Source organism: Erythranthe guttata, chromosome 4 (assembly GCF_056151865.1).
Source record: "Erythranthe guttata isolate IM_541 chromosome 4, IM_541, whole genome shotgun sequence".
NCBI lineage: Eukaryota > Viridiplantae > Streptophyta > Magnoliopsida > Lamiales > Phrymaceae > Erythranthe > Erythranthe guttata.
In genome coordinates, this window is record NC_142536.1 from 14381435 (window position 1) to 14392865 (window position 11431).

The window sequence follows — 11431 nt, forward strand, 5'->3', positions numbered from 1 at the left end:
CCAAAATCCACTGGTAAACCCATCCCCAATTTGTACATGAGTACAGCATGAGGCTTAGTTACCACAGAGACATTTTTGGATGGAATCCAATTAGCCACTGTGAGTCTAAACAGGACAGAGTAGAAAGCAGTGAGTTGAGAGACTTGAAATTTTCTTGGGTGTGCAGGCCAATTTCTTAAACGGTTTCCAGAAATAACTTTGCAAATCTCAGTAAAATCACCATAATTATCCTCATCAATCACAGTAGGAGTTTGTAAATGAGAGTTGATAACTTTGGGAGAAAAAGAATAAATGGCATTGCGCACAAAGACTTTGCCAAAGTTTGGGGAATTTTTCTTTAAAAAAGAAGTTTGCAAATTGGCATAAAACTCTTTCACAACCAAGGGATCATAAGAGCAGGCAATCTCAACTAGGTTAAGGATTTTTCTTTGGTGAAGAAAAGCTGTTATCCTATACCTATCAAATTCTTCCTTAGAAATTTTCTTTTCCTCAATGAAATGACAATTCATGACTTGAGGACTCAACAGTGAATCAGACTCAAAATAGAAATTTGGACTGAAGGCATTTGTTACCTCAAAAGGGGTTGACAAGTTCTTCCCATCCAGGTCTGGTTCTTCTTCTTCTGAGGAAGCATCATCTTCTGAATCTTCAAGCTCATCAGGGACATATGCTGGTTCAGGTGATGCAGCACGTGGGGCAACACCTTCTTCCTGCTGAGAAGAGTCTTCAGAGGATTCACTGTCTGAATCAGAAGAGGACAAGTTTTTGCGAAAAGTAGCTAGTGGAACTTCCCAACTGTCTTCACTTTTCTCAGATACTTCAGCCTGAGGAGGAATTGTATCTGCTTGAGCTGCTGCTTCTGCCAGGGTTTCCAGAGGATCTTCCTGAGGTGCTGATGGAGTTTCTTCTGTAGTGGTGAACTCCTGAGCATCGACAAATGGGATGTCTACATGCTCTGCTGATGACATTCCAGAGAAATCAGGCATTTCTTCATCCTGATAAGGGGCAGCATCTTCAGTTGAAGCAGTAGGTGCAGCAGCATCTTCTGGAGCATGTGTAGCAACACCTTCAGAGACAGGTGCAGCAACACCTTCTGAACTAGGTGCAGCAACACCTTCTGAAACAGGTGCAGCAACACCTTCTGGAGCAGAATGTGGAGAGGCTGCTGTTGCCATGCTGGGCTCCCCCTGAGTTGATGCTGGGGAAGGTGAGTTGTTGGAAGATGACTCGGAGGAGCTGGAGGACATGGCTTGAGCCTGTGGTGCTGCAAAGGTAGGATCCCCTGCTTCATCATCAGTTTCTTCATCTACCAGATGAAGACCTCTTCGTGGATTTGACTGAACCGGAGTGCGACCACCTCTGCCTCCTCTTCTTCCACCTCTGCTTCCTCTTCGGGGAGAGTGTTCTCCTCTTCGGCGTTGTGGCACCGCAGTGTTCAGATCTGGAAAAGGGTTCGTGCGTTTTGACCTGCGCGTTGGAAACCTTCCGGCAGTGGAAGAGGGACCCACAAAATCAAAATTATCTGGGTCAATCGGGTTCAGCTCATCTCCGGGCTCAATGTAGCTGATGGGTAGAGCATCGAAGTTGATTGGGTGAACGATGAGGGCCAGATTTGGGTCTGCTGGTACAGGTGCTGCAGCATCGTTGTGAACATCACCATCGACGGCTGGAGGAGGATTTCTAGGTGGGGATGCCATGATACAGTAGATGAAGGAAAATAGCTTCTTGTGCTTTTGATTTTCGAGTGTGAGTTTTTGAGAAAAGAAGCACTAAATTTATAAGCCCTAATTTTTGCTGGTGAAGAAGAAAAAAAAAATTGAAGTGGAGAAGGTGAAGAAGTGGTGTCCGTTTTTCTTGGGGAGAGTGTGTTTAAGGAGAATAAAATTTCCTTTGGCAGTTTAAAGCAAAACGTGACACATGGCATAATGAGGAGTGGACTTAGTGGAAAATGAAGAATTAACCCATGTACCCCATGACCCATATAAATAGGGATAATTCAATCAAAATACAAATAATACCGTAGCACTCATGAATTATTCACAAAAATAGAAAAACACCTTTATTAATGATTAATAGTGAGAAAAAAATAGCTGACAGGCATAGATACAATTATATATATTTATTATATATATATATATATTTTATTTTTTTTTTTTTTTTTTTTTTTTTTTTTTTTTTTTTTTTTTTTTAAATATATAGATATATAAACTCTTATTTTCAAGTCAAACAATTCACATGGAACATGATCAAGTGTTCAGTTTGAAGGTTCCTCAGTTACTAAGATATGACTATCAAAATAGAGGAGTTTGACTTATGTGAGTGTAATTATTGGCTAAATGTTTACATGAAGCATGATCACGTTTCAAGGTGAAAGACTTCCAGTTACTGATTTAGGAAATAATTCATCACAGTGAAGTCATTATTTAATGAAGCTAATGCTTCAGTAAATTGTGTTGCAGCTTAAGATATTTGATGAGATGCTGCAACACGTTTCAGGACATGTTTATTGAGTACACATCCCGAGAGATTTTCTGAGTTTTGAAAACCTCTCATAATCTAATGCCTTTGTAAAGATGTCAGCCAGCTGATCTTCTGTAGGAATGTACTTTAAGCACAAAATATTTTTCTCAACTATGTCACGAATAAAATGATGTTTAATATCTATGTGTTTAGTTCGTGAGTGTTGAACAGGATTTTTTGAAATGTCAATAGCACTTGAATTATCACAATATATGGTCAGGGTATCACTGGTTAACCCATAATCCCCCAACATTTGTTTCATCCAAATTAGTTGACCACAACACCCTCCAGCAGCTACATATTCTGATTCAGCTGTTGAAAGAGATACACAGTTTTGCTTTCTACTAAACCAAGAAACTAGATTATTCCCCAGAAAGAAACATGCACCTGAGGTGCTTTTTCTGTCACTAATATCCCCAGCCCAATCAGAATCACTAAAGCCTATCAAGTTTGTATTTGTGTCTTTGAAAAACTGAATCCCTAAGTCTACTGTACCTGCAACATACCTAATAATCCTCTTCACAGCTTTAAGATGAGTGACCTTGGGATTAGCTTGATATCTGGCACACACACAAACACTAAACATAATGTCAGGCCTGCTTGCTGTTAGATACAGAAGACTTCCAATCATGCTTCTGTAGAGAGTGCTGTCGACATCTTCTGCAACATCATCCTTAGACAGTTTTTGACTGGAACCCATTGGAGTTTTCATGTGCTTGGCTGATTCCAACTCAAACCTTTTGACCAGATTGAGAGCATACTTCTTTTGATTCACAAACATTCCTTCACCTGTTTGTTTGATTTGAAGTCCTAAGAAATAATTCAACTCCCCTACCATACTCATTTCAAAAGTGTGAGACATAGAATCTACAAAAGACTGCAAAAGGTTAGCACAAGTAGAGCCAAAAACAATGTCATCAACATATATCTGAACAATAATAATATGATTATTAGTTCTTCTAACAAACAAGGTTCTGTCTGCCTCCCCTCTTTTGAACTGTATTTCAAGTAAGAAGTCAGTGAGTCTTTGATACCAAGCTCTAGGAGCTTGTTTAAGACCATACAGTGCCTTCTTAAGCTTGAAAACATGATTAGGTTTGGCAGAATCTTCAAAACCCTTTGGCTGTTCTACATATGCTTCTTCATTTAAAACTCCATTCAGAAATGCACTTTTGATATCCATTTGGTACAGTTTGATTTTAAGAAAGCAGGCTATAGCAAGAAGTAATCTAATAGATTCAATTCTAGCTACTGGAGCAAAGGTCTCATCAAAGTCTATACCCTCAATTTGAGTGTATCCTTGTGCTACTAACCTAGCCTTGTTTCTAACAACTGTACCTTTTTCATCAGTTTTGTTCTTGTAGATCCACTTAGTTCCTATCACATTTACATGGCTTGGTCTGGGAACTAAGTACCAAACATCATTCCTGATGAATTGATTCAATTCTTCATGCATTGCATTGACCCAGAATTCATCCTTCAGAGCTTCTGCAATATTCCTTGGTTCCACTGAAGACACAAAACAAGTGGTTCCAGTTAGTGCACATTCAGAAGATAAATTTGCAAATCTTACCATATCTCTGTAGTTTACTCTCTCTTTTCTCCTGGTCCTCATTCCATCAAAGATATCTCCCACTACTTGAGTAGATGGGTGATTTTTCTGAATTCTACTTGAGGGTTCCTTTCTGCAGACATCAAAGATTGGCTGTGATTCAGTCTCTGTAGGATGTGTTGAGTCAGATGTGGTGACACTTGGCTCAACACCTTCTTCTCTTAAGACTGGACTGTTTGTGTCTGGGCTCTCTGTGGTAGAAATGTCTTCCTCTGTTGTTTCTCTTTCAGCAATTAAGTCATCAACTTCATCTTCAGCTGTTTTACTGCGGAGATCAGCAAAGTCATCAAATACCACATTTACAGATTCAATAATGGTTCGAGTTCTTAGATTATATACTCTATAAGCATGACTGTTATTAGAGTATCCCATAAATAAACTCAAATCACTTTTTGAATCAAACTTAGCTAGATGATCTCTATCATTTAGAACATAGCAGACACATCCAAACACATGCATGTATTCTAGATTAGGTTTCTTACCATAAAGAATTTCATATGAAGTCATCATAGATCCTAATCTTAGGTACACACGGTTTGAGATGTGACAGGCTGTGTTGACAGCCTCAGCCCAAAACCTCTTAGACAGATTTTTTGCACTCATCATCACCCTAGCCATTTCCTGGATGGTTCTGTTTTTTCTTTCAGCAATGCCATTTTGCTGAGGAGTTTTTGGAGCAGAAAATTCATGCTTTATACCCTTTTTATTACAAAAAGCAACAAATAAAGCATTCTCAAATTCTTTTCCATGATCAGATCTTATCCTACGAATAGAAACTTGAAATTGAGTTTTAACAAACCTATACAAATTTCTGAATACATCAAAAGTGTCTGATTTTTCTCTTAAAAAGTACACCCAAGTATATCTTGAAAAATCATCCACACACACAAAGACATATTTTTTACCACCTAGGCTTTCTACCTCTATAGGACCCATAAGATCCATATGTACTAGTTCAAAACAAATAGTGGTACCAACGTGTTGCAACACTTTGTGTGGTACTCTGGTTTGTTTTCCCTTCTGGCACATTCCACATATAGGAATATCCTTGATCTTGAGATCTGGTACTCCTCTTATAGCATTGTACTTGTTGAGCAGCTTCAGATTCTTGAAATTTGTGTGGCCTAGTTTCTGGTGCCACAGCTCTACTTCACTTACTCTTGAGCTCTTGCATGAGATGGTGTCACCTGTTTGATAGCAATTATCCATTGATCTGGAACCTGTAAGTACACAATGATTTTGATTATCAAACACAGAACAACAGTATTTATCAAATTCTACACGTAGATCATCATCACACAATTGACTGATACTGATGAGGTTTGACCCCAATCCTTCAACGTGTAAAACATTTGAGAGTTTTGGAAGCCCTTCAATACTGAGTGTTCCACGTCCAACCACTTTGCCTTTAGCTCCTCCTCCATAGGTTACACGTCCTCCATTAAGTGTGTGGTAGTTTGATAGAAATTCCTTTGTTCCAGTCATGTGCCTAGAGCATCCACTATCAAAGTACCATGAACCTGAAATGTTAGCATTTAAAGAGGTGTATACTGCTTTGCACGAAAGTTTACCTTTGGGAGTCCATATTTTACACTCCTTTTTGGTAGATTCTACCTTTTTCTTTGAGGTGTTCCTTGAGGTGTTGTGGATTATTTTATACAACATTTTGTCACTGCTGAGTTTTTCACAAAATGGACGAATGTGTCCTGGTGAGAAACAGTAATGACAAACATAACCTCTTATTCTGGAATCTGGAGTGGTGACTGTGGACTTCCTGCAATCCTTTCTGTTTGCACCTTTTTCTTTTACAAAGACAATTTCTTTCTTCTTAACTGGCTTCAATTGTTTTTTGAACCCTAGCCCTTCATGTTTGTAGTGCTTTTCCATTGACACAATCTCTTCGAGCTTAGTTGTGCCAGTGTTCATCCTCTTGATTGCTAGAGTTGCCTTTTTGAGTTCTTCTTTCACTTTTGCCAGTTCAAGATCCTTCTTGGTGATTCCAACCTCCAAATGTGTGATTGTGTCTTTGAGGGAGGAATTTTCCTTGTTGGCTGCATCTAGAGCTTGAGTCTTCTTCTCCAAGTTTCTGATCAGCTTTTTACACATGTCTTCATCATCACTGACTGCTTCATTACTGGATTCTGCTGCATTCACAGAAATAGAGTTTAAACATGTATAATGATCAGTATTTAACTCACAAATTGAAAGTGTTTCAGAAAGTGTTGCAGCATCCAGGGAGACTCCTTGGGATTCTGTTTCAGAGGAACTTTCAGTAAGATATCTGACAGAAAGAGCTTGTTTAGAGGATTGCTGTTCCTCTGTCTGTTCAGGTTGTTCTTCCTCCTCATCACTGACAGCACAAATCAAACTCATTCCTCTCCTTCTCAAGGTATTTGCACATTCATTAGCATAATGTCCAAATCCTGAACAGGCCCTGCATTTAATATGATCCAAGTTAGGTGGTTCAGAATTTGAACGAATAAAAGAAGAATTTTTTAAATTGTTTTGAGAAGGTGTTTGAGGAAATGTTCTCTGTGGAATAGATCTGTTCCGGGGCTGAGTTTGTCGATTTTGTGGAGACCCTTCTGAAAATAACTGCCTGGGCTTGATTCCACTTCGTCTGTACGCCCTATTGAATTTCTGAATCTGAAATGCCACATTATTGAGGCATTCTTCTGCATCATCATCATATTCCGGAGCAACATCTTCCTTCTCTAATTCTGCCTGGAGTGCATTTGAGATAGCCTTTCCTTTCTCCTTTCTTTGATCTTCAAAGTTCATCTCTCTGGACTTGAGACTACCTATTAATTCGTCCAGCCGTAGAGATGATGTATCTTTAGCCTCCTCAATAGCAGTGACCGTCATGCTGAACCTATCTGGAAGAGTTCTCAATACCTTATTCACTAATGTCTCGTTGCTCAAAGGACCACCTAAGGATTGAAATTCATTAGCCAAATCAATCAACTTCTCATTGTATTGAGAAATTGTTTCAGTTTCCTCCATTCTCAGTCTCTCAAATTTGGAAGAGAGTAATCTGAGCTTGGTTCTTTTGACACTATCTGATCCCTCACAATGAAGTTGAAGAATTTCCCAAGCATCCTTTGCAGAAGTGCATACAGAGATTAATTTAAACATAGTTAAGTCTACTGAATTGAAAATTGCATTTAACGCCTTTGAGTTTTGGTTAGCATTTGATAGATCGTCTGGTGTCCACCGTAATTCTGGAGTTGGAAAAACATCTCCGTCCACATCTGTGATAGTTGGTGGCTTCCATCCAGTGAGAATAGATCTCCATGCTCTCTCATCAATGGCTTTGATGTAAGCCCTCATCTTGACTTTCCAGTAGGTGTAGTTCGTGCCATCAAGTACAGGAGGTCGCATAGAAGCAGTCATCTGAGTATCCATCACGAATTCGTTTCTGTAAAGAAAATAGGAACAAACACTTAGTATACGTCAAGTGTTGGCTCTTGATGCCAATTGAAAGAATTTATGGTCCCGAATTCGTATTATACAGAGATGTTATCTAAAATGTTATGACACTTGAGACAACATGCAGCGGAAATATAACTATTAAAAGACAATGCTCAGAATTAAAAAATGTTCACAAGTAAAGACTTGTGAACTTGCCCTTTACAGGACGGAAAAATATATTAAAATCAGTATTCCAAGAATACAAACAGAAGAGTGCGAAAACTTCTTCCTTATGAGTGAATCTTTTTCAAGATCACTCTTACAACCAAATCTAGATACTAAAAGAAAGATATCAAAAATTCTAGATTTCAAAGAATGTACTCTTAAAGAGTACGTACAACAGATCCTAGAAACACACTAAAATTCTCGAGATTAAACTTCAGCTCTCTTTTTGTTTCTTCGAAATCTATAACAATCTTGAGTCTTGAGTTTGGTATTTATAGACTTGCCAAGCTTCCACTCTTCAGCCCATGATCTGCAAGAAAACCAACCACAAGTGCACTCAAGATAATGGGTTAGTGGGTTAGTTAGGAAGTTAATATAAATTCCATAATTAAATCCACTAAGCACTACTTAACCCCACTTAGCCCACTAACTAAGATTTAGTTTGGAAGTTAAGAAAAGTTAAAAACACATTGTGAATTTTATTCACGTGTTTCACACCCCTGCACCACCTTCTCCTCCAGAAGAAGAGTAAGTATTCTTCTTTATCTACCTTCTACTCCAGCCCACCACCGCCACTCCTCCGGTGCGAATTCATCGTCTTGATTATGAAATATACCTAGACCATGGACTTTTTCCGCCCGCGTTTAATGGGTTTGGCTTCCGAATGAACGTTGATTAATAGAAATATCCTTTGTGTACATATACGACGCAACGAGAATCTGTGAATTGGAGAAACCAGAGGATTAGAATTTTATGAATTATGAGAAAAATTAATGGAGGAACACATTTGGATTATTGACGAGAACCCTAGATTATAAGGCATACATTGCATTTGAATTTTGGGAATTCACCTTTTCAATCTCATGGGCTCGCCGAATAAAAGGAAAGATGAAGATGATTTGCGGAGCGGAGATGATGTTGGTTGATTGGAGAAGAGGGCTTTTCGAGAATGTTGAGGGCTGAACTGAAAGAGGGCTTTTCTTTGGGGCGAAATCTGCAATATTTGAAAATTTTAATTTAAGGGGCATTTAGGTATTTTCAGATGAAAAAATACACCATCAGTCGCATTAATGGCGAGTGTAGCACACGGTAGCCTCGCAGGGGCCTTATTGGCTCTCACTAACTTTTATAGGGGGGTAAATGCTAATTATTTTAACACAGGGACTTTTTCGACAATTAGACATATCACAGGGGTGCCGCTTGCTAAAACCTCTAGTTTGGACTGCTGAAATTTTAACAATTTAGTGAGATTTTAATTAATGGATAAATTGATAATTACTAACTTACATATTGTTTAATAACTTATTAATTTATAAACTCTTTATTTCTATATTGATATGGTTAATGGGCGAGATTGTAAAAAATATTTTTTATAAAATATCAATTTTTGAGCTCATAAAGCGTACACATTTATAAGGTAGATAGATAGCATATGTGACTCAAGTAGGAGATTGTTGAAATTATTTCAATAAGCATGTGGCTTCATGTATGTGCAATAAATGTGTATTAATTAATATCTGACGGACAATCCAAATTATATTTTAACTAATAAAAATTATTGGGTTGGACTTATGTGTATTAAACTATAATTATTGGCCCAATGTGCAGTTACAGTTAGGATTCAATTGTGATTTATTTTTGTGAGGCTGAATTACAGATATATATATATATATATATATATATATATATATTATTTATTTCTATGTCTACTTTTTCTCCCGACGGTTTCCGGCGTTGATCGTCGGTCTCCTACATTTAGTTTCTTTTTTTCCTTCAAATTTTTATCCCTTTTTTTACGCTCGCCGCTAAACGTTGCTCGTTATTGTACTGTTATTAACAACAATTATACTGTCTCGATGACAGTAATTGTACTGTTTTTTGACAGTACATTAACGTAATTGTATTGTCGCGCGTGGACAGTATATTTATGTAATTGTATAGTCGTTGATAGTTCAATTACAGTCAGCGACAATACTATTATTTTTTTGGATTTCTTTTTTTTTGTTTTATTTGTTGACAAGTCGACGTAATTATATTACTGTCGTTGACGGTAAAATAACTGTAAACATAATAATATTACTGTCAACCACATCAATATTATTTTCTTTTGGCTATTTTGTTTTGTTTGAGTTGTTGACGGATTAACGTAATAATATTACTGTAAACGCAATAATATTACTGTCGTTGACGGTAATATTACTGTGGCTGACAGAAATATTACTGGCAACAACATCAATATTAATTCTTTTGGCTTATTATTATGTTTGCTTTTTGCTGAACGGTCAACATATTAATTTTACTCTATTACACAATAATAATTACTTTTGGTGTATTAATATTACTGTAGTAGAGATTATTATAGCAATATTACTATGTTGAACTGTAGTATAGTTAGTTAATATTACTGTGTTTAACAGTAATATAGTTAATATGGCTGTCAACCACAACAATATTACTGTTTAAACGGGGCAAAAGGATATTAAAGAAAAGAAGAAAAAAAAAAGTCACCACCGGTCAGTAGCGGCAGAAAAACAAAATCGAAAAAATCACCACCGAAAACTGGCGGAAAAATCACGAGAAACAAAAAAAAAACAACGCCGGAGGCTGGTCAACAGCGACGACAGACAAAATTGTACTCAAAATTACGTTTTTGGTCAAAATTGAATAATTTGTGAAATTTGGATCAATAGACACAACCTTTCTTATTCCAACCTCTATATTCTACTTTTACGACATCTATGTTAAGTTTGAGAAATAAACTGTTTCACTTCACAATGACTCAAATCGTGTTGCATATACCATTGGAAAGTCACGAAAGTCAGATTTTCAACAAAAACATAAGAAAAAAGGGAAAATTATGAAAACCCCTAGGTAAAGCCTAATTACGAAAACTCTCCCTCATGTGTTGTGTAATATGGAAATTCTCCTTTGATTAGTGTTTGACCATTTAAATTCACAGAATGCTTTATCCATTTACTCTTCTGTTATTTGAAAAAGATAGAGAGTAAATTACGAGAAATTCTCTAAGGTATGATCTAATTACAAAAATCCCCACGAGGTTATGTTGTCGTCTTACACAACCACCCCCTAAGGTGTTACATTTGAGGGAAAATTACATTTTTCGTCCTCATACTTTACTCACTTTTTCAAAACTGTCCCTAAACATTTTGGAGTTACAATAGTAGTCCTTAATCATGCCATTTTTTGACAGAATTGGTCCGCCGTTAATTTTTGCCGTTAAGTTGGATGGAAAATGGCATGTGCCTCTCACATGCGGGAAAATTACAGTTTATGTCCCTAAACTTTACCACTAAAACGATTTATGTCCTCAAACATTTCAATCCACGAAATATGTCCTCAAACTTGCCACTTTTGATCACTTTATGTTCTGCCGTTAACGTCGGCAGCTAACTTCGACGGAAAATGCACACGTGGCTCACGTGACGTCTATGTGGCCGTTAAATGTGACGTGGAATAATATATTGAATATTAAATGTTGACGTGGCACAAGAATATACTAATTTCCTCTAACTCACTCTCCCAAATCCCAAATTCCAAATCACGTTTCATTCCCATTCACAAATTTTCAATTCAATCTCCATTCTTGCTCGAACCCATACTAAAATCGAAGTCATAAACCCATAAAAAATCAAAACATTCTCA

The 11431-nt window shown here is 37.2% G+C and overlaps 1 protein-coding gene across 1 annotated transcript; it reads right to left on the reverse strand.

The window, feature by feature from the left end:
- Nucleotides 1-4883: 4883 nt before the first annotated feature.
- Nucleotides 4884-7135, reverse strand: LOC148771212 (uncharacterized). The gene is made up of 4 exons (XM_088817539.1): nucleotides 6934-7135; nucleotides 6235-6384; nucleotides 5054-6183; nucleotides 4884-4895 (listed from the first exon to the last, which is right to left on the reverse strand). The coding sequence occupies exons 1-4, from the start codon at nucleotides 7133-7135 to the stop codon at nucleotides 4884-4886; spliced, it is 1494 nt and encodes a 497-aa protein (XP_088673665.1).
- Nucleotides 7136-11431: the final 4296 nt, after the last annotated feature.

Excerpts from the sequence above, each read along its gene's own strand:
- LOC148771212 (XM_088817539.1), bottom strand. The coding sequence starts at position 7,135 with ATGGAGGAAACTGAAACAATTTCTCAATACAATGAGAAGTTGATTGAT. Across the intron at positions 6,385-6,933 it reads ACGGCTGGACGAATTAATAG|AATCCCAAGGAGTCTCCCTG; the intron begins GTAGTCTCAAGT and ends CCTCTGAAACAG. Across the intron at positions 6,184-6,234 it reads CAGTGATGATGAAGACATGT|CCAACAAGGAAAATTCCTCC; the intron begins GTAAAAAGCTGA and ends CTCTAGATGCAG.